This window comes from Natator depressus, chromosome 13 (assembly GCF_965152275.1).
Source record: "Natator depressus isolate rNatDep1 chromosome 13, rNatDep2.hap1, whole genome shotgun sequence".
Taxonomy (NCBI): Eukaryota; Metazoa; Chordata; order Testudines; family Cheloniidae; genus Natator; species Natator depressus.
In genome coordinates this window covers 15,345,732-15,373,607 of record NC_134246.1, presented here as the reverse complement: position 1 = coordinate 15,373,607, position 27,876 = coordinate 15,345,732, and the positions used below count along the sequence as shown (strand labels likewise).

At 40.1% G+C, this 27,876-nt stretch overlaps 1 protein-coding gene across 1 annotated transcript in view; it reads right to left on the bottom strand.

The window, feature by feature from the left end:
• ATP9A (ATPase phospholipid transporting 9A (putative)) overlaps window positions 1-27,876 on the bottom strand; it is an 85,327-nt gene that overhangs the window by 51,264 nt on the left and 6,187 nt on the right. Inside the window, exons 2-9 of the mRNA XM_074969976.1 lie at window positions 22,048-22,192; window positions 19,722-19,835; window positions 14,187-14,295; window positions 5,887-5,945; window positions 4,759-4,810; window positions 3,694-3,788; window positions 1,893-1,973; window positions 198-273 (exon numbers count right to left, since the gene is read on the bottom strand). Coding sequence (XP_074826077.1) covers window positions 198-273; window positions 1,893-1,973; window positions 3,694-3,788; window positions 4,759-4,810; window positions 5,887-5,945; window positions 14,187-14,295; window positions 19,722-19,835; window positions 22,048-22,192 — 731 coding nt within the window. The remainder of the gene's footprint in view (window positions 1-197; window positions 274-1,892; window positions 1,974-3,693; window positions 3,789-4,758; window positions 4,811-5,886; window positions 5,946-14,186; window positions 14,296-19,721; window positions 19,836-22,047; window positions 22,193-27,876) is intronic.

Sequence of the window (27,876 nt, the reverse complement as noted above, 5' to 3'; positions counted from 1 at the left end):
TTCCAGTTCCTTCTCATCTATAAATGTCCAAGAGGTAATTAGATGTCAGCTCAGCTCCCCTGAGATGTTAGGACAAGTGGTAAACTTCATTCCAAATCACTAAATTCTCTGACAGAGATGATTATTCCAAATTACAAAAGGATTTTTAAAAATTGCTAACATACTCCTCAAAAAAATTATACGTGCTTCCATCTTACCTGATGCAATCACTGTGCTGGCCCAGAGGGTGTTTTCTATGCTTAAGCTTTCATTCACTGGAGGGTCACTGTCTTCCTAGAACGGATACACAAACAGCATTCAAACGGCTTACTAGATGCATTCATGACACAGAGAGAGGCAAAGGAGGGAAAACATCCTAAGCTTATGAAAATCCTAAAATCTTAACCATCAGATCCTCCTGGTTGGGCTAGAAACACAGGCATTTCACAGTGGGATGAAAGGGTGGGGGCAGGGGAAACCTGCTGTTATGCCTTTTCCTGAACAGGCAGCCCCTCTCCAAGTTAGAAGAGCTGTGGCTTGTTTCTTATAACTATTTGAAAGTGATTTGAAATCTTCAACTGAACTCTGATTCAGGAACCACGACATTGGGTATGTTTTTCCAACACGATCCACTCACTCATGCAAATGACTAACATTTATCTGTCTTTTACTGAAAGGTATCAGTGAAATTTCTCCTTTTGCAGTTTAAGCCTCTCAGAAATGCCTGGAAAGCTAAATAAATAATCTGAACCATGCCAGTAAATGACACAGAGTGATCAGTATGCTAGATTCAGTGTCCTTTTTTCAGGGATTAGGAGCATGCTTTATCTTTGCATTACAGTGTGCTGGGTGAATTAAGGCCTTTTTACAGCTAACATAAAATTGCTTCTCTATCTGGATACTCCAAGGGGATCTACAAACCTCCCAGGCTCAGCAGCTGCCCAAGCTGCTCCTTATTCCATGAAAGTACTACATCCTGTAAAGCCAATCAAGGGATCTCCTCAGCAGCTATAGGATGGTGAGATCACAGTTTATCACTTTAAAACAAACAAATGTTGGCAAGCAATTCAGAAAATGGCCTAAAAAGTCTCAGGGCTTTTACCAAGCTGCCCATGCTCCTTCAAGCAGGAGGGGAAGGGGGTCTTAAAAGTAAGGAATCCATATATAACATGCATTCATCACAATCCCCTTTCTCCAGGGAGCAGTGGAAGAAGTTTTGGGCCCAAACACCCATTGCATCTCTTCTCTCCATTTCCCCCACCCCCCAGAGTAACAGACAGCTTAATTTTTTTAAAATGTTACATTCTCAGGGACCTAGGGCCAGAACAGACTATTGGAGGTGCACATGTATTAGGCCACATTAACTCTTACAGACTGCCACATTAACTCCCACCGACTGTCCCTGAGAGGGGAGAACCAACCAATCCAGAATAGGAGTTGATGGCCATTGGCTTATTTACCTAAAGTCTTCTGCCCCCACACAGCTCTTTTTTTTCAGTCTTTGACCTTTTTTCAGTCTTTTTTCAGTCTTTGACCACTTGTGTGGTGGGCCAGCCTCCCTTCTGAACAGGTGAGCTTATTTTGCAGCACCATGTTGGACCCAAATGGCTACAACTAATTCCATCTGGATAAGACCCTTAATGCTGAGTGTCCTGCTGTCTTTTGTTTCTAAGGCAAACTCTTAATGAATTATAAAGCTTTAGATTTTATTTAACACACGGATGCATATTATTTAGAAGAGAGAAGGATCCCTATTAACCTATTTGACTTTAGTATATTTGTATAGGGCAAAGCAACATTTCAGCATTTCTCGTGAAGCAATTTAAAGTCACTTCCAAGAACCAAAATGCTATTCAAAAGGTCTGTGTGGCAAACGCTTATATACAATGCTTAAAACATATGAGTAGACTTACTCTGGTGAAGGTCCCCACAAAATTATGTATGTCAATATTGGGCTCTTCTGCATACACATAGGATCGGATTTGAAGAAGGTCCTAAAGAATAGACATGTTATGGCAGCAGTTAAAACACGATTATCCCACAATATATAAAGCCTTTAAGCCTCCAATTATTTTATGAATAACATTTCTTTAAGCAAATCAAAAAAAGACACTCAATGTACTCATACAGAAAATCTCTCAGCTGATGAAGACAGCGTAGAATCATTACAATAGCTTCACTAGAATGGTGTTGCCACAGTAAGAGTTGGCAAAACAGAGGCACACTCAGCTGACTTGTTTTGTTTCTTATAACACACAGAGTTCTGCAGGATTTGGGAAGACACATAGCATTCAATGGTTATATACTTAGTTCAAATGGCAAAGAGGAATAACCATGCTCTAACCCTCCTTTTATGAAGGCAATCAATTGCTTAAGTGGCAGGAAAAGTTCCATTGTAAGGTCACATGATTTGTTCTCTTGTAGTACAGTAGAGCAGTGGCTCTCAAACTAGGAGTGCTGCTTGTTCAGGGAAAGCCCTTGACAGGCTGGGCTGGTTCATTTACCTGCTGTGTCCACAGGTTCAGCCGATCATGGCCAGTGGGAGCCGCGGTTTGCCACTCCAGGCCAATGGGGGCTGCGGGAAGGGCGGCCTGCACATCCCTCAGCACTTCCCGCAGCCCCCATTGGCCTGGAGCAGCGAACCGCGGCCAGTGGGAACCGCGATCAGCTGAACCTGTGGACGCGGCAGGTAAACAAACCAGCCTGGCCCACCAGGGGCTTTCCCTGAACAAGCGGCGCCCCTAGTTTGAGAACCACTGCAGTAGAGTTCAATAACAGAAAGGGGAGTATTTGAGAAAGCAGGAAGTGCACTGTCATCAAGGAAATGAACCTTTCTATAATAAATTACTGGTAGATGACTTTCATGTATACCATGCCCCATTTGATTGGCTCCTATTTCAAGGCAGTTCTTTGGATGCTAGCTCAGTAACTCTATTTAAGTTTTCCATAGGGATCCATCGCTATAGTATCGAAACAATATTAACCTGTCTGTTGAAGTACCCAGTTGAATTCATGAAGTCTTCTGCTATTCTCTCTTCCCTGGCAAAAAGAAGTTCTAATTGTCATTCCTCTTCAGCTGCCAAATTTGCCTCAAAACTGCATAAGGCATGTTGAGATAAATACTTCATGCTGCAGAAGTGGTTACTGTACACCTTATGGGGTGTATTTTAACCATAGATCAATGGGTTACTAAGAGTACATTTCAAATAAGAAGTTAGGTGAATGCCATTCATATCCAAATCTCTCTCTTCCAATACCACTTTATCGTCTCTTGAACAAAACACAGTCTATATACCACTACTTATACTTTAATTTGTCGGTTTCCTCCATTTTTCAAAATCCCAGAGCCCTACCCAGCTGTGAAGTGAGAACTGGAATAATAAAAATGACATTCAATCCTTCCCCCTCCACTCCTCCCCCCACAAATACAGAAAAAAAACAACCAAACAAAATATCAAGAAACCATGATCTTGTGGAAGAATGGATTTTTTCCCCTCAGTACAAATATTGGCAGGAGGATCAAGTGTGCAAATAATTTTCAAAGTCTTCAATTCTGATTCCAAAATGGCAATTATTTTGCCTTCTGTGAAAGCCAGACAGAACACACATTTTTCGCTTTTGGCAGATTACGTACGATTACGTACACTTTCAATTGTTCATGACACACTGATAAACAGTTAATTCAAAAAAGTCTTTTACTAGGAAACTACTTACAGAAGCGGTGGGTAATCTCTGAGTGCAGGCAACTGGCAGCCGCAGCTTCCAGTCTGTCTCACCATCTAGCTGATCAGTCCGGAGGAAGCAAGATCCTGTGGATGTTCAACATTTGTTAATGGTCTTTTTAATTCTATTGTAAGTACATATATGGTTCATGGAATTAGTTCCTGAGATAGGACACATTTCTTCCTATGAAAACAACAGCTGATTAAGAGTAACCTTTATGAGAAATTTAAATGAAAAGTTTCTTGAGACTCCAGCTATTTAAATAAGCCGAGACTAAGGAAAAAAACAAACAAACAAACCAACCAAACTTTCAAGTAAGTTATATGAAGGGAACAAATCAAAGTAAAAAATAAATAAATATAATTTTAAGAGGCTAAAACACATATAATAGCTAGTTAGAGACACTTGGATACAGTGCTGGATGACAGGTAAGGCATATACTACCTTATGTATGTAAAGGCTGTTTTGAGTTACAAATGCTATGAGACTGGTAACAATTTCAATGGACACAAAGAGAAACGAATATGAATGTTTTAAAAGAATAGTGCTCCTGGCAACTGTTCATTTAATAAACCATATTACAGACACACAATGGGGGTCCCTAAGGCATGGAAGCCATGTTATTTTTGAGGAGTCAAGCACTCCTTTCCTTTTATAGGACTGAATACAGCAAATCAGTGTACTCGATCTGTAAGACATAGTCAACCTATTTTCTAAGCCCCCTGATTAAACATTTACCCAAACTATCCTGCGTTTCAGCAGGACAAAGCTGAATGGCAATTCTAACCATATAGCTAATTCTCCATGTAATGAAAGCAATTGTGTGATTTCACTAACTATGACTCAACCTAAAGGTCAACTGTCTTTAATTTTCAAAAACCATCAGAATATAACAAAAAAAACAACACAAAATAGCCAATCCATCAAGTGTTTGCGGCCGTCTTCTTCCCTAACTCTAAAACTGTATCATTTGTGTTACATTTTCAAATGATTATTTTTTCCAAATAACCAGTGAAAGGTTAATGGTTATTTTCATAATTAGTTCCAGATGTTTACCATTCTTCTCTGACGTCCTCAGGAAGATCATGTCAGCAGGGACCCGCTGGTTCTGTTACAAAAAGAAAGGCTGTTACCGCGCATAGCTGTATGCACATTCATGTACCCTTGCATCCCGTGGCATAAAACTAAGGTTTTTTCAAAAATAATATTTAATTCTTTGTCCAGTTGGGGTTCAGGATTTATTTTATTTTGAATTCCAAAACAGGATCTCTTCCCTCTACCTGTGCTAGCTCACTGTAGAAATCCAAAGACAAAGGCATTAGGAGCCCGCTCCCAACAATTTCAATGGGAGCTGGCTCAGGCTCTAGGTTTTCAAAGAACTCATCCATTAGCTCTGGAGCGTCTCAAACAATCCAGCATTAGGAGCTTAAAGCCTGTACTGGTTTCCTTCCAAGAAGGCCTATGCTAGTTAAAAGACACAGGCATGTGCTTTTTTCTATACAGGTTCTGTTTACCCCTTATCTGTACAAGTTGTTTGTTATATTACTGTGGATAGACATCTGCAGAAACAGAAAGTGGAAGTCCGTGCAAACCATCCTCTGAACAAAGGGGCAAGTTGATACAGGGTCATCCGAGGTCATATAAAGCACATAGTTTTCTAGGTTTTCAACTACCAGTCAGCTACAGATACTTATAATATTGTGCAAGAGACTCTCCATCAAGCTTCATAGAGGGATAATGTATTTGAACATGCAATGTAGGTATCTGTTCCGGGCAAGTGGGTCTTCGTGTATCCAAACACTCAGTCACAAGCATTTGCACGTGCACATTTTGTTCATGCACTTGGATCAAGAATTTGGCCTACTACAGATTGTAGGACCCTGTGGGGTTTTTATCTCGTCACGCAGAGGTAAGTGGAAACCTCAGATCATAGGCTTCCACAGAGAAATTTGTTCCAATTTCTAGGAACTTACTGAGAATTATTTAATACAGTATAAAATTATGGAAAAGGGAATATTACTAGGAGAGATGATTAAAGATCATCACTAAAATTTTAGCCTTTGTAAAAAAACACTGACATGACAGATTTTAGTGAAATATACATATTGATTGTGCAAGAAAAGTATTTTACAAACTAATCCCCTCACCCCCACATACACACAATTAATACAAATCCACACAAACCTTTTCAACAATGATAAGGTCCCCTACTTGGATACTAGAACTCTTCACCTTCATGGTTCCTGCAGAAGTGAAACAAACTTCAGTAAGTTACAACCTTTTCAGCAAAAGATACAGTATAAATACACACAGCTGAGCAGGATCTTTAGCTAAAGGTCCATCAAAGCTATACTGGAAACTGTTTGGGAATACTTTAAAATTTGTTATTTTGGAGGTGGCCAATAACAATTCTATAACATACAGAGCTGGTCCATACTACTTCTACCTGATGCTTTAGTTAAAGTGATAGAGGCCTATGCTTTGGTGTTGGAGATCCGAGGTTCAATCCCCAGTGATGACCCAGCAGGGTGAAGTCATTCCATTATTTTTATAGTGCTTAGCATCCATGAGTTTAAAAATGCTTTCAAAACTTGTTAGGCAGACTGTGGTGTAACAATGAGAATGTAACAAGGAGCTACGAATTTCCGGTGTTTCTTTTCAGCAACGTCGGTGGAAAATGGAGGCTTACATCTTCAATATAATACCTGACCACAATAATTTAAACAGATACGTCAACCTTAACTCACGGTTAATTTCCTTTTTGTATTACAACCTTATAGATGGCCCACTTCTACAGTCATTCCTTTATGTCAACGAGAGCTTTGTCTGAATAAACATGGTAAGATATGCCCCCTCACAAGAACGTGTAAACATATATTCCCTTGCAGTTTTCAAGCATTTTTACCGGTCGTTTTAAACCAGAGAATTAATTTAACAATTGGCTAGTAATTTTAAATCATTAGCCAGTTCTAGATTTGGCTTCTCATGGTGACTAGTGATTTATTATCAGTTAATTTGAACTCTGCTTTATGTGGCTGCCTGCTATACTCAACAAAAGCCTCTTTAATCTGTTGTGGTTTGAGTAGAAGGGGGGAGACTCGTGGGAGTTCATGCCAGGCAGAACCCCAGCATGGACAACAGTCCTACTGTAATTTGCAATTCATTGGCTAACGGGCCAGCTACCAGCTCAGAAAGGGGGTGAAAAAAAAAAGGAGGGGAAATTAGCACAAAGCACAAAGGTCACTAGGATTTTACTACTGGCAGTCCCTTCATTAGCATCCCTCTCAGGATATGCTTCAGTGTTTCTGCTCCAAATTAACAATGAAAGCCATTCTAAGCTCCTGGGCAGCCTGCTGCTTTGGTGATACACTGTGTCCTGAACAACATGCCTCATCACTGCTGCTAATAAACACAGACTTCCTTACCTGCTTTAATTATTACTACAAATTATAAGCAGTCAAGGTCCATTTACAAATATCTTGTAGGTCTTCACAGATCTTGAGCTTTGGCTCATGAGAATTTAGTGAACTAAGATAAAAAAATGACTATTGGGCTACTGAATCCATAGCTAGCAGGGCAGGCAGCATACCAAGGGATTAGAGTCCATTACCTTCCATGGAGAGGCTTAAAGGGAATGCAGCACTTCAAAACCATCATTTCTAGCCCTCTTCTGTATGTCCTATACAACACAATACATTATGACACTAAAATGGTCTGGCAGGTTACATCTCTTTCCTCCTCATATTGTCATTCATGGAATAATAGAGAACACTGGTGAATATTCTACTGTACAGGGAAAGAAGCCCTAAGCACTCCTTCCTCATAGCCACAGAGGTTCCCAAACCATGGTGCACAGAGCACTGAGTGGGGTATGTGGAAAACTGGGTGGTCAGAGTGTGCTGGCCCCTCATTTCCAGCTTCTAAATTTAACTCCAAGTCATTTAAAATACTTGACATACTCTCCTAGCATCACTTTTCCATGCGAGCCACAGGGCTGTTAGGCAATCATGAGTATGAGGGGAAATGGTCTGTGGCATTGCAAATGGAGAGGAAGTGTTAATGAGACAGGCTGAATTAAAATACGGTTCACACTAGGAAAAAGTTTGAAACCCCCTGGACATCACCACCTTGTAACTTCCATTACATGCATAAAAAGCTTTACAGACCCTCATACATCAGCATCTGGGAAATTACAATAAATCTGCTACAAGTAAATACACCTTGGTCATTATTCATGGTCTCATCCCATAAGCATCTCAATGTTGGCACTTTTAAGGAAAAAAGGGACAGATGACAGAAATATCTTTCTAACCGATCTGCACTCTCTAAAGAAGCCTGTTGCGTGAGATACACCCCCTCCCTTTTAACTAGCAAAGCTAATTTTCTTTACCAACCAAATTCATGGCCCCTCATGGATGACATCTTATGGGAAACACCGTATGTCACACTAAGAAGACAGGACCAGATGTTTCCTTTCAGTCAGGACTCCCATAAAGCAATTTACTAAAATTAGATTTTATTTTAATCTTGGGAATTCTATAGTTTTTTGGGTTTTTTTTTTGTTTTGTTTTTTTAAATCAGCTACTGAATACTGGAATTTGCTTATGCACATTTGAAATAGCCAATAACACAAATGCTTCAATATCATTCTCAGTATTTTTCTACTAATGTAAAGGATAAGAAGATAAAATACGGACACTTTTATAAATGCATGAAACAGTACTGTTCTTTGACAAGCAGCAATGTACATTTTTAAAACAATTCAGATTTAACAAGGATTAACTAAAAATACTTCAAATGTTATGTTTTAAGGCCTCCATTTTCTGAAGTTCCTTAAAATGCTTAAACACAAAATTCAGATCATAAAATTCTGCTCCATTAAGTTACATGAGGGTGGTGTTTTCTTTACATGGTATTGGTTTCATTCTTAAAGCGTGAGACAGGACTTGTTCCATTTTCCTGAAACAAAGGAATGTGTATGCCCCTTCTTGTATACAAAAACAAATATCATTCCCTCAAGTTCCTTGATATTAGCTTTTGATGTGCCCTGAAACATGCTATTTGTGTCTGACAAAAGACAGAAAACGTGCATTCTAGTGTGGAAATATTTCACTTCATCACACAGCTATGGGTTTTTGAATTTCCACCAGATCCTCAGTGTGATAAACTCACCATTATGCAGATTATTTAAAACGTCAAACATACCAGCAAGACGAAATGTCTCTTTCTACCATATAAGGGCCTCTATGGAGATTTTATGTGGGATTTCCACAGCCTTTATCACAGCAGAGATCAAAATACTCTTCATTCGTAATTAAAAGTTGAAGCCAAATGTTTATGAAAACAAGTCAAATGCACCCTAGAATCAGAAATAGTTTGTTTTGAGCCATTCCATTAAGCTTTTGTCTTATACAGCCTAACACTATATAAACTGTGGAGCACGGCAGAGAGGGGTTGGGAAAATATTGTTTTTATATGGCTGGTAATTGCCAGTGATCTGTATCTTAAGGAGCACCCCCTCGGTAGGAGTTCTTTTCACATTTCTTACTATTTGTGTAGTTTCTCTATTATGCTCTGTTGCCCAGGGAAGGGAAAAAAAGTGAGAGAAAACAAGAACAATCCTGGAATTGTAAGCAAAGACCTAGCTCTCTATCAAGCAGAAACTCAGCCTGCAGATTTTAAAACAAAAGTGGTCCTGTAGGTTTTGAAATGTGACTGTTGACCATTACAATCCAAACAACTGTCCTGTAAAACATTACTTAAACTTTCTAGAAGTTTGCTGATTTTTAACTAAAATATTTATGGGCTTAAAGAGGTAACAGCAGCAACCCATTAAAAAAAGGCAAAATAGGCTCAGTAATAATTTCTCTTTTACGCAGAATAAAGGATACAGCCCTCTATAGTAAGGAAATTATTAATTTTTATTATTAATTATTATTATACCAGTACTGGAGTTTGGCTACTATATTCCAAACAAGAAATGATCCAAAGAGGATTCTCCCTTTTTCGCTATCAAGAAAGCAGCTTATTGAATCTTAAAGATGTTACCCAAAAGGATGCATTAGAAAATTGGTGAACAGGAGCAAAACTGCAAGTCACAAATAATTGCAAAATACCGAAGCTGTTGCAGTATGGCTTGCTGGTGAGTTCATGTTTGACTGGTGAAATTAGTTGTGTTTGGAAGTGCATTAATAAGAGACTGTTCAAGTGAACAGAAAATCCAGATCTCTGTAGAGAAGGAACTGGCAGGAATTCAAAGCAGGAGAAAGATGCACAGAGGAAGATAAGATGATGCCAATTCAGGGAAGCACCTAGGCTTCTTTTTAAATCCATCCCTATTCAGGAAAGCACATGCTTACGTCTCACCGACGAAGGTCATGTCTACACTACCACTTATGTCCGCAAAGCTTATGTTGCTCAGTGGGTGAAAAAAACCCACACCCCTGAGCAACACAAGTTTCGCCTGCATAAGTGGTAGTGTGCACAGCGCTATGTCAGTGGGAGAGCTTCTCCCACCGACATAGCTACCATTGCTCGTTGGTTCAATTATGTCGACAGGAGAGCTCTCTCCCATCAGCAAAGAGCAGCTACACGAGAGATCTGACAGTGGTGCAGCTGCGTCGGTACAGCTCTGCTGCTTTAATGGCTCATGTGTTGACATAGCCTTAAGTTCATGCTTAACTCTGACTAAGCTGCCTAGATTTGTGCCCACGGGGCAGTGGGGAGAAGAGAGAAAAACTACACGAGTTCTAGATTTTGTAGCAATTTAGAGACATTCCGCAGCACAGATGACAATTTCCTGATGAATATTCTTATGACAAATTAGTTCTGCCACAGTTATTCCTCAAGTATAGCCATGTTCAATTTCACTCCTTATTCTCCCTCTCCCATGCTGATGGCCATCTATAGGGCTGAAATTGCCCTCAATTAAAAACACACGGCAACATTTTAAAAGCCTTTAAGTCACTTGTACTGTCTCTTCGACTGCCCTTGTCAATGTGGTACGCTCTTGTTATTTGTATGGTGATAGTACCTCGGAGCCCCAGTCATTGACCACGCCCCCATCATGCTAGGTGCTGTAGAAACATATCCAAAAAACAATCCTTGCACCAAACAGCTTACAATCTAAGTATCTGGAGTTTTCGTAAGTTCACCCAAAAATAATTAATTAAAATTAATGGTAATAAGACTCTATTACTAGTGCTACTGGTGACTTTCATATACCTGGGGCCTAACTGTCTGAGGTCTCTGGTGGCTAACAATTAAGCCCCTGAAAGTTGCTAGCTTCCATTCCTACTGTGCAAAATGGTTTAACTCTTTCCCAAAAACTGTTATGAAAATACATATTTTAAAGTTTAGATAATCACTACTAATGTGCCCACTGCACATTTGAGCCTTACAATAAATAGTTTCATGACTCCTTCTATATACATTCTGTTCTGACTGGACCACTGTAGTGTCTCATTTATTGTTACCTCACCAAATATATTTTAAAAAATTAATGAAATGGCTTGTATTATATGCTAGTGTCCAGCTGCCCATCCCACTTAGTTTCTTTCAAGAATTAGTGAAGTTAAGGAGGAAGGGAGGGAAAATCATTCATGGGAAACGTAATTGCAATAGGAAAAGAACTAAGAAAAGGTCAGGCCCCTTATAGATCAATGAATAGAACACAGAAGGAAACTCTTTTATACCTTTAAATAGATGTAGTAAACCCTTCTTTGATGGGACTTTTGCTGGTTGCCAAGCATTTTAAATGTTGTAGTGAGAACATGTTATTAAAAGGGGATTTAATATTCAGCAACTGCAATGGCTTATTCCACAGCAGCCTCACCGTTCCCAGCCTGTGAAGTATGCATAATCTTAAGCAACTACATGCAAAAGAAGGCTTATTCTCAGAAAATTGCAAAATGTTCATAGCATGAATCCCACATGCAGCTTTTTTTACATACATGCTCAGATCACTCCTCCTTCAAATTGAGAGGCTACATTTTTTTGTGATATCAAAGAGGACTGAACCCCAAAAAAGAAGCTACTTAATTTCAGCTCACTCTCATTAAAAAAAAAAAAGCTCCTGGAATCACTGGGCAGCACTGCTAGCTGTGCCATGGTTAAAACTATTATTCTTCAGTTTAAGTGGGATTTACACTTCTTTGTTAGGCATAATATAGATAATGATCTGAACCAAAAATCACACCACTGATACTTAGGGTACAGAATGAAATTTTGAGGAAGTCTGAAGTGAATCTATCCTATAATTTAACTGTCTGGAAATACCCTATTAAAAATTTTGATCTAGTGTCTATTTTATTTTTGGCTTATAAATGACTTAACAGTCTGAACTATTCAGAGTTCAAGGGAGGGGCAGCTAAACAAAATATATTAAAAATACACAAATTAGCAATATCCCTGGTTAATGTTTCTGTTGTTGTCATGAAAACCACATTCAAAAATATTAGCTGAATGTCAACATGTAATATTTTTCACAACAAAGCACTGGTAACACACTAAGATGTGAGCTTTTTGGCAAAGAGGGTCAGGTGGTGGTGGCAGGGTTATGGAAGTGCATGCCCAGTAGAGCCAGGTAGAAACTGGAATTTGGCACGTACCCAGATGACATATCCTAAGATATGCAAGAGCAAAGTTCTTCTACTCCTCCTACACACTTCAGAGAGGAGAGCGTGATACCATGCTTTTCTCTACACAATCTCCAAGGAGCTTGGTGCAAAGTATTTTCTACCCCAGACTGTGTTATGCTTTCAGGGATCCATTTCTTTCATACGATCACAAACACGTACAGAAAAATTAGAGTTCAGGCTGCTTAACTCTTCCGCAAAATACGAAATGTCATCGTTACCATTAAAAAAAAACGTTAAGCATAAAAAAACCCCCTGGAAATAATGAAATAACTTATGCACATTTTATACCCCTTCTCACATATCTGGTTTAATGATAATATTAACATCTGAAAAGTCACCTTATATGTTTCAGCCACCTTAACGCTGACATACACATTTATGAGCGCCTTCAGCACTTAGGTCACTAATTATACACTTTACATCGTTATAAGAAGAATATAATTAGTGGTACATACGTTGAAAGAGTTCTTAAGTTTGTATAGTAGGGTCACAGCTAAGGTAACATGCAAGGTGAATTTTCATGTCATAGTCAAGTCCATGTATAAAGTGTTGGGGTAATAATGGATGTGTATGTAAATTATCTTAACTAGTTACGCTGTGTCCTTCTAACTGCCCCTGGACCATACTGGACCAAACCCCTCCCACCCTTATCTGTTGCATGTCCCTTTGGCTAACTGGTGTCTGGAAAGTTTTTTAAGCTAAAACAAGGTTATTAGAACGTTTAAGTAAATAACTGCCACCGATAATCTGCAGTTTTCTTTCTTTCTTTAGTTATTAACGGCTATGCGTTAGTTTTGTATTTTGTATCTGGGTTTATATTTACTTCAGCAACCTTATTAGATCTTGGTTTGTGAAAATCTTTCATTGCACACAGCAGAGCACATTATTTCCTTCCATACAAGTGACAAGCCAGGAAGTGTACCTGGAAAGCAAAAGTATTATTGAAAGACTCATGCACGACTACTCATGTGAATAAAATACAATTTTGAACCCCCACACGATCGCTACCACAGGCCTAGTTTTGCCTTCATTCCATCTACCATCTCCTTGCTGCTCTTGGATCTCTCTCCCTCTCCTTGGCCACTGAGGGACCTCCCTTCCTTTAAAAAACACTGCTCCCATGAGGCCATTCACTGATAATCAGGCAACTAAAGGATCTATAGTAGAGGAGGGACAAGGATACTTTGCTTTCATTTTGCAGAAGCGAACTCCAAGGTGATTCAATTCCAGGTTCCATTTTCTCCAACGTGCCATGGTACCACAAAGGAAAGGTCAGGGCACAGGTTTTACAATGGCCTGCGATTTAGGCCTATCAGTTTTCAAGAGCCTGATCTGCCTGGAAGTTCAACCTACATCCAACATTTGCCTGGACTGATGTGTGTGTGTGTGTGTGTGTGTAATTTAAATTTTAAATTTATGGAAAGGAACTACATCTTTCCATTCAGCCTGCACAGTACCAAATACAGCCTCACACACCCTATAAATAGAACACTGAGATTCTTACCACTTTGCATACAATGTGTCCAGGAGTTACTTGAAATAACTTGCCCATTCACATTTGCTCTCGATTTATTTCCTAGGGGAACGTTCAATAACTGGCAGCTTCAACTGTAGTTGCGCGAGAAGCTATCTGCAAGTCTACCGAGACCTGTAGTGCTCTAGTGCTAAAAGCAACAAAGTGGACATTAAGCCACGTGCCTGCATGCCTGTAACCCTCCCGCCCTCCTTGAACTCTGCTTCTCTGACTGTCAGCAACATTTGATTGAGTTGCAACTCCTGCTATTCCAGCAGTCTGCTACAGGATACAGCGGGGCAGAGGCAGAGAGCTGGAGCCAAAGAGCTGACCTCTTGCTGTGAGCTTGCTGTAGATCTGGGAGTTTACTTCCTTGTCGCGTGTGTAACATCGGATCTCCTCCACTGCCTCGCGAATGATGGTAACTGCAAGCACAAAACCCTAAAGGGGGAGAAAAAAACTAAATGGGTAAGAGGCCAGAAAACATCCTCTGTCTCAGATCCGTGTAATGCACAATACTGACCAATGCCCATGTCTATATTCAATGTTTTCGTCTTGTTTTCCTGACTTATTATTGCTTACTTATTATGATGAGTATCATACAGAACACTGATACCAAGATAACAATACACTCACATTTTTTAAATATAGTTTTATTTATAGGCTTTCTGTACTGCTTGCCAGGCACATCACAAACAATTTACCCTCACAACACCCTTGTAAGGTAGGGAAGTTTTATTTCCATTTTACAGATGGGAACTGAGGCAGAGAGAGATTAAGGCCTGGCTCCTAGCAGGTATTCAGGTGCATAACCTGGTCTACATCTAAAACTTAGGTCAACCTAGCTACAACACTCAGGGCTCTGAAAAATTTCTCACCCTGCACGACATAGTTAGTTTGACCTAACCCCCCCTGCAGACCCAGCCAGACTGATGGAAGAATCCTTCCATTGATCTAGTTACTGCCTTTTGGAGAGATGGATTACCTACACTGATGGAGAAACTCTTTCTGTTGATGCAGGAAACATCTATACTACGGCTCTACAGAGGAACAGCTGCAGAGCCATAGTTGTGCCGCTGTAGCGTAAATATGGGCTAACCCCTAGTGAAATCAAAGGGAGTTAGATGCCTAAACATGTTGAAGGGCCTGGGCCGCTGTGGCTTGCCCCAGATCACACAGGAAACCCACTGCACGGCCAGATCTCCTGAGACCTTGTCTTGTGCCTTAAGCACAAGACTATCCAGGACAGTTCATCTAATTTGATCCTACGAACATACATGTGCCTAACTTTATTACCATGACTAGTGCCTCAAGATTAATGTGACTACTCACAGTACTAAAGCATAGACGAGAGGAACTATTTCAGTTTCTTACAGCATGGAGAACATGCACATCATACTTTTAGTATTACCAGACTCTAAAAATAAGCAGAGCTCAGACAAAGCAACTCCCTCTATGGGCTAGTATCGCAAACTCATTTTATATTAGACATTATTCAGCTCTGATTCACTACATTGCTAAATCTGGCATGTCAATGAACAGAGCTGCAAGTGCTTTACACTCCATGTGAAAATTCATATTACAGAATCTTGTAATCAGGCAGCAGGGATCTTGTCAACCAATCAAATTCAATTTTTTTTTTTTTGTTTGAAAGCATGACAGTTGAAACATGAAAACCACAGACAGATTTATAAATAATGCCGAAAAGGGTCTGATAAGTAAATAACAAATGGGATAAGAATTTTTGCGTGCCCAACTTAAGCTACCTTTCAAGGGACTTGATTTTCAGAAAGTGCTGAGCACCTACCCTTTGAAAATCAGGCCTCTTTAAGACACCTCAAGTCAGGCACCCCAAAATTACAGATCATATTGGAAAACCTTGGGCATAGAGTGTTCACAATATTACTACCTGACACTGACAATAATTAACCTTTTCGCATGTCCTTTTTTGTTTTGTTTTTTTCAAACAAGAAACTGTCTCTGGTTTACTGAAACTGAAGGAGAGCATTTTCTGCAATTAAATTCAGACATTCTTATAGGTTTGGTTTTTGTGCACACAGTCTCACCTAAAACATACAACACTGCAATAAAATTGTGCAGTGTCTTAACTACAGTTCATACGTATCGGTGCACAACCACAGGATACATTAGGAAAAATCTGACATTAGCTTTGAAATGCAGAAGGTATTGCATGTATTTGCATTATTTAAAGGGGGCAGTTTCAAAAGGACCTAACTCAAGCGCCTTTGAAAGTTTCAGCCTAAAAACTTTCCTGTTTATTAGACTGCGGGAGGTTTAATTAAGATACACATGATTTAAAATATCAAGCCTCCCCACCCCCTTTTCAAGGACACTTGAGTATTTAGCAAAGAATACACTTTGGTACCTCTTCTAATAATAGATGATAATAATTCTAATCATTCCACAAATTGTACACAGTGCCAATTAATGTTAATGGCAACTTTCTGCCTGTACAATAGAGAAGAACTGTTCAAAAAATGCTAATTTTTATAAGATTTTTTTTTTTAAGTTTTCAAAATTTCCTGCATAAACTTCTCCATTTTTTTGACAAAATCCCAATATACTGAAAAATTAGAGTCTCCATTGTGTGACCACCATTAAAATGTTCCCAATATATTTTTGGCCAAAATGAAAATAAAAGCCATTTTTCATGAAAAAAACAAAACAAAAAAAAAAACAAAAACATGTTTTGACAAGACAAAAAAAAACAAAACAAAAAAATCCTACCAGCTTTGCTGTGGAGAGAAGAGAGTTGGTCAAATATACAAACTACTGAGATAGTCTCTCATTACCTTCTATACATAGTGCCCATTAACATTAACAGGAATTATATTCTTACATCAAGAGAGAATATGTCCTTAAGGCTTGGAATTGCTTTAATAATGTAAACATGACATTGAATAGATTCAAATTACAGAAGCCAGGAAGTCAATAATATACAAGATGATCTTTTGATAGAAGCATTTCATTCCAAAAGGGCTAGGATCAGTACATTTCACTTTGGGCCACTCAAAGATATGTCAGTTGGGTAACTGACAAGCAAAAAAAGACTGAAGGCTTCTCTGTCACTTAACGATTTCAAAAACTCCTAGATGCTTTCAGATAAAAGGGAAAGAAACAATCTGTGTTGATTATTTTTAGCTTGCTTTGTGGATCAGGAATCTAAAGAGTTTGGGTATCTGAATTTCAAATAATCATCCAAAAATATTCCCACATGTGCTGCCTCACTATGCCATCATGTATGTCATTCTATACCGAACACTTGTATCAGCAGTCAGTAATGAACAAAGACCTTTCTTATACTACTCTCTGGCAGCTCATATGCTGAGTCCTAATTGCTCATCTGGCCTAGACAATCACAATTGCTTATAGGATTCTACAAAAAACCTGTTGGGGGATAGGAGGGAGGGAGTGGAGGGGGCTTGTTCAAACTAGTTTTGTGACACACTCACTTTTCCTAAACAGGGCAAATACAATAACTTTGTCATACGTATATGCCAAAACATGAATTCAACCAGGCACAGGGCTGACTACCAGCAGAGTTTTAGTAGCAACTTCATGATATTCTTTACTTCTGGGGTATCAGTTTGCTTTTGCAAACAGGATTATCAGATTGAGGTAAATTTAATGGAAATCATTTTTCCCAATTCAGTTGAAAATGAGGAGAATGTTTTACCATCAACACTGCAGGGATTTTACCACCCGTGATTTCCAAAGAGCAGCCTAAAAGTGTCATCTTTAAAATCATTGTGGATCTGTGATTATTTTAAATATGTTTTTGCTTCCTATATTGAAAGCAACAAGTTACACCCAAGGATTTCTAAACCCTGTTGGAAGATCCAGATAACTACAGTTCATTTGCAACCCTGCTGAGTGAAGACAGATGGCAGCACAGGTTTGATGCAAGTGTTTTCTGCCATTTGTTTGTCAAAGCTGAACTGTTAATGTACTTAAAATACTATGCAGAAAACATAGGGTATTTCTTGGTGATTAACTACCAGCTGACCTCATGTGCAAGAGAGGGATGTAAATCCCCAGGAGGCTGCTTACTGGAAGTGGAAGGGAAAAAAAAGTTTAGAGGTGCATAGATTTTTAACAGGTTTCAGAGTAGCAGCCATGTTAGTCTGTATTCGCAAAAAGAAAAGGAGGGCTTCATCGGATGCATCCAATGAAGTGAGCTGTAGCTCACGAAAGCTTATGCTCAAATAAATGTGTTAGTCTCTAAGGTGCCACAAGTCCTCCTTTTCTTTTTATAGATTTTTAAGTGGCCGTTGTAGCTTCAATTGGCTTGTGCAGTGCGTTCCTATGTGCATTGGTCAGGTAGTTTAAATTATCTTATCATTCCATTCAATCACTCCTTATTGTGCCTTTTCAACTCTTCCTTCCCCGCCCCCCCCATACCTTCCCAAAAAAATCAGTGTTGTGTCCTTTTTTAAAAAAAATTCTAAATCACCATCCCTTTTTATCTGGTCTGCTCCTAAACACTTATTTCTATTGTCCCAGAATACTATGTACTCTACAGTCAATGGAGTCAAGGAAGTCAGCCATAAAACCCAATGTCCAGAGTTTTAGAATTGCATGCACAAATGACTAGACATCTTACTGGAGAGCTGATATGTATATCTGTCATGACTGCCCAGGCGTGTACATGTACATGCAAATGCACGAAATTCTGAAAACAGGAACCTAAATATTAAAAAAAAGTCATCTCCTGACACCTTACCACCCTGACTTCCACTGGAGAAAGCAATATGGCAAGGTTCCTCTGAGCAGTTGGCAGCAGAAAGGGAGCTTGGTTTATACACACAGCAAGAGGTAAGGGGCAGACAGAAAACATCTGAGAACTCTGTAATAAGGAAGTTATTCAACTCTTCCTGCAGATTTGAGATTGAAATAAAGCCACATGGAACCCTTGTGGATGCATCAATTTACTCTAGAGATCTGCCTAACAACTTTAACGAGAGATGGGAAACCCCATCTCAAATAGTTAGCTAGCATCCTTTCCCAAAGACTGTAGTGAACTTGGCTTTCTGACTTCTTCCAACCTCAGGGGAAATATATGTTTGGAAAATGACAAATCAGTAAGTGTGTGTGTCAGGGGTGCAGGGGTTTCGGGAGGAAGCATCTATGCTCTGAGCAAATTTGAATAAATGAAAGGTAAAAATATGTATTTTAAGAAACTAAAACATCTTATTTTAAAATCAGCCTGTTGACCCATCCAAAGGCTCTAAGTCAAACTGTTTGGCGGGACTGCATGATTTGCTGTCATTGCACATACGGTCATTCATTAAGGTCGCTTTTGAAAACTGCCTTTTGGTCCTTTGCTTCACCTGACAAGCTTTCCTGAAATCCTGATTTGCAGCCCTCTTCTGGAATGCTGTGCCAAAGCAAAATGCTCTGACGCAGACCCTCCATCTTCACCCTTAACTTTCTAATAACTTAGCCGCTGTGATCAATACCCACAGTAGCCAGGAAGCTGTTTACTTTGCTTGCCATCTATTCTCTCATTTTTTTGGAGTGTAGAAGTGGGCCAGTTGCCCCAGTGGTGGGTATGCCTAGTGGCAGTTGTGTAAGAGACAAAGAATTATGCCCCTATTAACTCAGATGAACAGGGTATCAGTAACGGAGTCCTAGCATACCTTAATGTCCAACCTTTATGAAATTAATTTAAAAGCGAGAACAAGCATCTGCACTCAGAACATTTAGAGAGCAGACTTCCTACAAATAAGCTGCCAAAAAAGCATGTGAGACACAGAATTACTTAGATCAGAGAGATAAGACAACAAAGGACATTTTGTATTTAAACACGGACACTTTCTTGAATAAACAAACCGTAGATTACCTACCAAGGGAACCCAATATGTGTAAAGTGCACCAAGCCTCATTTCAGGGACAAATTGAGAGCAGGCCAGAAGCAAGAAGTAAAGATTAAAAAAGTATTTGAACTGGTTAAACAGCACCTACAAAAAAAGGAAGGAGGGGAGAGGTTAATGGAGATCTCAGAGTTATGCATATTGAACTAGTGATAAGAGACATTCATTTCTGCTAGCTCCTGTAATGTCTAAATCCTAAATAATGATAGCAAAGTAGTGCTGGAAATAATTTCCAAAAGATCATCTTGGTGAATATAACAACATGCACACAAATGTAGCTGTGCTATACAACAGATTCTGTAGTAGTTAGTCTTTAATACATACATATGATTTTACCTTTAAACTTTTGACAATACCACTCAGAAAAGTGACAGCAACTGTAAATAGCGGATGTCTAACCAACATTATGTTTTGCCTACAAAAATCTGCTAAATATATATTTAAAATAAATGCAGTTTGAACTTGAACTGGTTTTGAAAGTAGTTCCACTGTCCCTTGCATGCTGAACCATCACCAGTCAGACCTCTGTTTCAACAAGGACTGGTTTTGCTTTTAAACTGATGACAGAGACTATGGGCTTGGCTTCACTTACATTTTATAGTGCTCTAACTTGCCGGCTCAGGGGTGTGAAAAATCACCCCCCTGAGCGCAGCAAGTCAGAGCGCTTTAAAGCACTAATGTAAACAGGCTCCACGAGCTGGGAGCCAAGCGCTTGGAGCTAATCCCCTTGTGGAGGTGGATTACCAGGAGCGCTGGGAGAGCTCTCTCCCGGCGCTCGCACACGACCACACTCACACTTCAAAACGCTACTGCGGGAGCGCTTCCGCAACAGAGCTTTGACGTTTCCAGTGTAGCCATGCCCTATGACAATGTGAGCTGAAAGCACAGGGCATACATGATCTGGCCATGCATCATGATGGTTCTGTAGCCAGAGGGTAGGTAGCCTGTGGATGCAACACAGAAGAGATGATGATAGGGAGGAAGGCCATCTGCCCTGTTGCCATTGTCAGGGAGAAACTGGAGCCAGCAAGAAGAAGTGCCAGCCAGCAAGGAAGAGCGTACCAAAGAAAACTACAGCCAACAGGTGGGCAACAAGGGGATGTCCAAAAATTGCCCCAATCTGCTTCTGACTCGCCATGTGTCTCTCCCTAAATGAACTGCTCCCTCCGCAGAATAGCCTCAAGAAATTCAGTACCTCAGTGATTTCTTCAGGTAATCCTCTTATTTATAGAGGTGAGATCATCCAATCAGAGAATAGAACACATATCAGGTGACTTAGCTGCCTAATCACCCAAACCAATATTAAATATTCAAAGGAGTACTTGCTGTGAGCAGTTTTCAAAAATCCATATGCCCAAGCACATTCATAAGAACTCTTCATTGAAGGACTATGAATAAACAGATTTGAGAAAAGCATAATATGGGGGTGAGAGTGGAGGTGGTCAAATCTGATGAACAGGTTGTCTGACCAGCTCATCAGGTGCTACACTGAGATAACTTATCCATAGGCCAAAAGAAATAAACCTGCCAGGTAACCCATTAAGCAACATATGCAATCTGATCAGTTGTATCCCAGCACTGGGAGAAGTTTCTCAATGAGCTTGCTTAAGAGACACATGTTGGACACTAGGTAATAGTCTACAGTCACCAGAGCATGTCTGCTCTGCCAGTGAATTTTGGAAAGAAACCCTGAATATGCTGCCAGAGAACTGACTGCCTGTGAGGGCCTGCGTGATTCAGTGGAACAAGAACCCCATGTAACAGTATAGAGGTGTTCTGGCTGCCATTCCAGCCCCTGAGCTTCAAAAGCAGTAGCATAAGGGCTGCAATGAAATCCATCCACATGACACGAGTAGATTCCATTCATCCCCTCCCTTAAATCCTATAAGCTTTGGGCAGAGTGAATTTCACCCATAGAGACAACAATGCGAGATTTGTATGGCATCTATTCTACAACCATACAAACTACTAGTTAATTTTACGTTCAACAAAAAGTGAAGTTTAGGCAGTGCTGTGACTAGGCATTTTAGCGCCGGGGTGAGCAAGCATATTTGCACCCCCTAACCCCTGCCCCATTTTTCTGTCCTGATGGCTTTGCGCGCTGGGCTGTTGCCCTGCTCTGGTTACAGCCCTGAGTTTAGGCAAAGTGTGTGAAGCATATTCCTAACCACTTTAAGGGATCAGAATATTAGCTCTTTCCTCTGACTTAAGGTTCAGCATTCACTATGTTGTAAAAACCACTGAAAATGAGGAAGGTGTTAGGGGGTACGGAGTCATGCAGTTTAATGGGCATACATACCCCAGGAAGAAATGTAAAAAAGTTGTATTTCTGATTGTTGATCACATTGCGAGGGTATCTCTGGTCTCTTTTTTCTGGATGGCCAAGCCAAACCGTACGAGGCCTTGGGTCTCTTCTTCCGCAGCATCTCATACACTCACAACACCTATTGGAAGGACATATTTAATTTAAGAAGTCTCCATTTTATCCCCCTCCGTGATCCAGCCTACGTCCCCTGCCCTCACTTAACAAAACAGCCCATATTTCTTCCACAAAGCTTATTAAACACAGACTCTCCCCCATATCGTCCCCCAGCAAACTGCTAAATAAACCCATATAAAAATTACAGAAGCGTACTGAGCATTGCTGCTTGTTCAAATCACTTGCCACCTTCTATCTGTTCACTGTCCATTTAGATTGTAAGCTCCTTCGGGCTGAGACCTGGACTCTTTTTTGGTCTGCAAACCACCTAGCACACTTGAGGCACTATAGGCCTGAGCCAAAGCCCATTAATGAAAAGATTTCCATGGGCTAGGGATAAGGCCCTATATAAACTGTATTATTGTTAATGATATGCAGCATTTTTATGGTGCTTTATATGTTCAAAGCACTGCACAGACATTAACTAGTTAATCCTCATTAACATCCCTGAAGGGTAGGTGGGTAATGTGTTATTATTCCCTTTTTAGATGTGAGGAAACCAACATTGAGAGATAACGTGACTCGCCCAAGTCCACACATTGAGTTAGCTCATCTCTTCCAAGATTAGATTGGAAACATCTGAGAAATTCTAATTTGAGATTCATGTTCTCTTATCATTCCCTGATTGAAGTCTCACATATTAGCATGAAAAGATCACAGGCTGATGCAGCCTTAGATATAAGGAACTCACATAGAAAAAAAAGGATTCTGGTTTTGTTTTGTCCTTTACTGTCAAAACAAGTTTCTGGAACTAAGGAAACAGAGTAGCAGGGACTCTCTCTGCATTGATCCAATTGCAGGAGCTAGGCCCGAGTGACACAAAACTGCTCTGACTATATTTTGCTAGAAGAGTTGTTGCTTTTCATTGTTTTACTTCATGGGTGCTGTATGAAGATCCACATGAACAAAAGGATCAGTGAACTGACTATGGATGGGAAGCAGTAGAAATGTAAATACCCAAGATGTTGTTAAATGCCCAAATCAAACTAACTGAAAAAAGATGCAGACTTTCTCCCTTTCCTGCAACCCCCTTAAGTGATAGGAACCTTAGCTGATACTTTAACAATAGAAGGTACAAAATATTCAGATAAATATAAATTTTATTTGGCCCTTTAGTGTGTGTCATAACACAGTATTTGGCAAAAAAACAAAATGCATGGAGTATTAATGTTTTTATTTCCTCCAAAACAGTCACACAGAAAAACATCAAAATTGGAAGCCTGTTTTGATTTTCTACCCAGATAGCATTCTTTGTGCCATGGAAGCCACTCTCGTCCCCAGCGGTGCAGACTTTCTATGCTGGGGGGTGCTCAACTACCCGGCTCTGCCCCAGGTCCAGCCCCCATTCCATCCCTTCCCCCCAGTCCCCACCCACCTCTTCCCGCCCCCACTCCCCCTCTTTCCGCCCCCTCCCCCGAGCCCTTGCTCCTCTCCCCTCCCAGCCAGTGTCTCCTGCACACCACAGAACAGGGGATCATGGTGGGTGAGAGGCGCTGGGAAAGAGGGGAGAGGAGGGGAGATGGCTGCCGGTGGGTGCTCAGCATCCACCATTTTTTCCCTGTCATTGCTCCAGCCCTGGAACACCCACAGACTCAGCACTATGCTCCTCCCATCACCAACTTTAAATTAGCTAAAACAAACAAGAAATAAACATTTCCAGCTGTAATCCATTAATCTACTCTTCCCCCTTTTCGGGGGCTAACATTAAGACTATGCGACATCTCCCCTGTCCTTTAGTAAAAGCCACAGAGGGAAATCCTGAAAGCCACAAATTTCAGCATAACTTGGGTAAAACTGATATTGTGCCTACAGGATTCCTCCTACTGTACTGTAGATGTATTTGAAGTATGAAAGATAAAATACTAGCCAAGCTACAGTATAAAGGAATGTTTCTATATCACCTACTTGCAGAACATGAGTATCTGCCATTTTGGCCCTATCATGAGTAATAAAAAGACCAAGGCCTGATCTTGCTGTAGCTGAAATCAACGAATTCTAAAGAGATACATTTGCCAGAATCAGAAAACTGAATACATGTCATATTTCAGATAAATACGATATACAAGTTAAATTTCCTCCAACGTATGTTAGGACATCAACTCCCAGAAATCTATATACATGGCTTTTGACAGTAATCAATGTCACCAATTCTCCTGATATTTGATGTTTTTCTTAAACCACAAGATTCCCAAGAGGTCAGATTACATGAGGATCTCGTCTTTCTTTTTTTTTCAGCCCTGCTCGTGGCAGACTAAAGACAGCAAAATGTGACCTGAGTGTTCCCTGAAAACTCAGAAACCTGAAGGCAAATAAAAATAACCCCCAAATCATTCCTTCTAAAACCCTCATGATTTTAAGGCACTCATGATTTTGGGAGCCTGACATGATTTTTAAATCTTTAGAGTGGGCAGTACTGAGTGAGTTTTCTTCCACGTGGACAGCTGAAACTGCTCAGGACCTCCCCCTTTCGTGGCTATTTGTAGACTGGGCATGTTATTCGGAAGCACTGGTAGCTGCCACACCCTACAGTTTACACATGGGGTGGAATTCGGCCTCTCTGTCCTGTTTACAATCCTCACAAAAAGCTCCTGTACAGCACAGGGCAGGCAGCACAGGCCAACGTCTGCTATCGCAGCTGTAATTTCGGAAAACAAATTTCACTATCTATTGCCCGAAAATGGTTTCAGGCAGTTGAAATCCACATTCGTCTGAAACTCCACTTCACTCCCAAAGAATGTGAACAATATCAGTTTGTACTTTGTCACTGTGTCACAATCAATAGTTGTGACATCACTGAGCAGCATGCACCAATCTTTCTTTTTATTGCTACACCTTAGGACACTTATTTGCTGAATTACTAACGTGAATCCCATCCATAATGGGAGGGTTACCCACATTCTGCTAAGAAAAAGCAATGGCTTAAACACCCGAGCCTGCAGTGTTTATGCTCAATTAAATCTATGCACCTTTTGCATATGGTTCCTGACCAGGCTTTAAACTTGTACAGTTCCCTCGGTCTCCAGCTCCATAACGAACACAGTACAATTCTGTCACTCTCCTGCCGATTTGGGAGTGATTTGGAATTCCATACTCATCCTGAAGAATATGGTCTCCCAATCTCCTCCCCAGCAAATAATTATTACATCTTTTCAAACCTATAATCGGAATGATCCATTGCATGTCCCATCAGTCCAAGGCAGGCTGCACCCTATCCCAAGGCCAGCTCTGTTTGGATCAGCAGTGTCGTTAAAACATCCAATGCAATACAGCAATCCTCTTTTTATTATCCGCAAGTCAGTTACAACCATTTGGCACTTCTTCTGACACAACTTGACGTGCATTATACTGCTTTGATCCCAGTTATAACAGCTAGCAAAAAATCTGGTCCCAAATGGATCAGAAAGAAATACAAAGGCCCCTAATACCCAGGAGAAATGGAGGAATAGGAGAACAAACAGATGAACATAAGAACGGCCTTACTGCGTCAGATCAATGGTCCATCTAGCCCAGTATCCTGTCTTTTAACAGCGGCCAGCACCAGATGCTTCAGAGGGAATTAACAAAAGAGGGCAATTATTGAGTGGTCCATCCACCCTCATTCAGTCCCAGCTTCTGGCAGTTGGAAGTTTAGGGACACCCAAAGCATGGGGTTGTGTCTTTGACCATCTTGGCTAATAGTCATTGAAGGACCTATCCACTGTGAACTTATCTAATTCTTTTTTGAGGCCCAGTTATACTTTTGGCCTTCATGACATCCCACAGCAATGAGTTCCACAGGTTGACTGTGCGCTGTGTGAAGAAATACTTCCTTATGTTTGTTTTAAAGCTGCTGCCTATTCATTTCATTGGGTGATCCCTGGTTCATGTGTTATGTGAAGGGGTAAACAACAACACTTCCTTATTCACCTTCACCACACCATTCACGATTTTATAGACTTCTTATACCCACCTTAGTCGTCTCTTTTCTAAACTGAACAGTCCCAGTCTTTTTAAATCGCTCCTCACATGTGTATTTCTGTATCTGCTAGAAGATACAGAAATTTCCCACTCTCCTTTGTCCTTACAAAAGGACACACTCGGGAACAGTCTCTCTCTTTTTCAAAATGGCAATGCTGTAGACTTCCGGGTCAGCAAAGATTGTTTTTCCTTCAAGTTTCCTCCTGTCACTGCTTGAAATAAAAGCTAATGTTTTCCCCGCTTTTTATAGCAAAAGGATTTGTATTAGATTTCACTGGCATTTGAAATACAGCCCAGTATCAGATGCAAGCTTACAACAGAATGACTTGGAGATCAGATAGAAATGCATATCTGACTCACTACATTAGATAACAATGTCAAGATGTCTGCCTTAAATTATAACAGTCATCTGCTCAAACAATTTGGGTAACTGTGTATCTAACTGATCAGAAATGAAGCAAGTAAATTTCCATTTAAGGAAGTATTCAATGCTTTCCGCAGGTAAACTCTCTATATACGTATTGCAGAACAGGAAACAGCATGATGAATAGAGCACACCATTCACTGCTACAAAGGTGGTTTTATACAAAAGTATCAGCTTTCATGCATTCCACCCCCATCTGCAAATAAACACAGGGAAAAAAAAATCTTATCTGCTAAGAAAACTCCTTCAGAATCCAAAAAGCTTGAAAATCCAATTGGTTTACAGAAGCTAGCATGGAAAAGGTAGTCTAACTCAAAGTATTTCATGGACATCTAACTGGATTAAACTTTTATAAGAGGCATTTTCTCACTCTTTTTAGACCAGTGCAAAATGATTTCCCACATAATCAGATCACTATTTTTGATGTGATTACATTTCACTAAGAAGCAGTAAGTGAAACATCATCCGATGAAGTGAGCTGTAGCTCACTAAAACTTATGCTCAAATAAATTGGTTAGTCTCTAAGGTGCCACAAGTACTCCTTTTCTTTTTGCGAATACAGCCTAACACGGCTGCTTCTCTGAAACTTATCAGAAAGATAATGTGTGTGTGTTGTGGTATAGCCTAAGGGCATCAATTAGATCAGAGCCCCATTGTGCTAGGTCCTGTACAAACATACAGTAAGTGACAGTCCCTACCCCCAAAGAGCTTATAATCTCAAAAGAAAAAATTATAATAAAAGTGATCACTATAACTATTAAGTTTCGCAAAAACCTTCCTCACAGAAAGCGTGGAAACAAATAAAAATCTTGTCCCATATTACACAGTACTGCAGAGTACACTACTACTGCTCCTAAAGGTGAAAGACCTATGGCTTCTCTCGACAGAATTACAGGCAGTTATGATTACAGAATAGTAGTTTTGGTCGAGAACAAGGGTGAAATGCCATCAGCTAAAACACTGGATCCCAGCACTGGTTCCCTACAGCTTTGTCACGTTTCTGTAAAAACACACTGTGTCTAAATTATGGGTTCATCACCTTTTTCGGTCTATAACAATATACAGGTCAGCTTTATCACAGCCTCACCAGTTAGCATCTACTGCTCACCCACAAACTATTTGTTCATTTGCTAGAGGAAAATGTATGAGAATTCTGGAAAATTTAATAGAAATAAATACAGCTTTCAATGTTGGTAACTTGAGTGATTGAAGCAATGAACAGATATCTCAACTTATTGGAGTAAAATAATCTAGAACATCTTTTACCC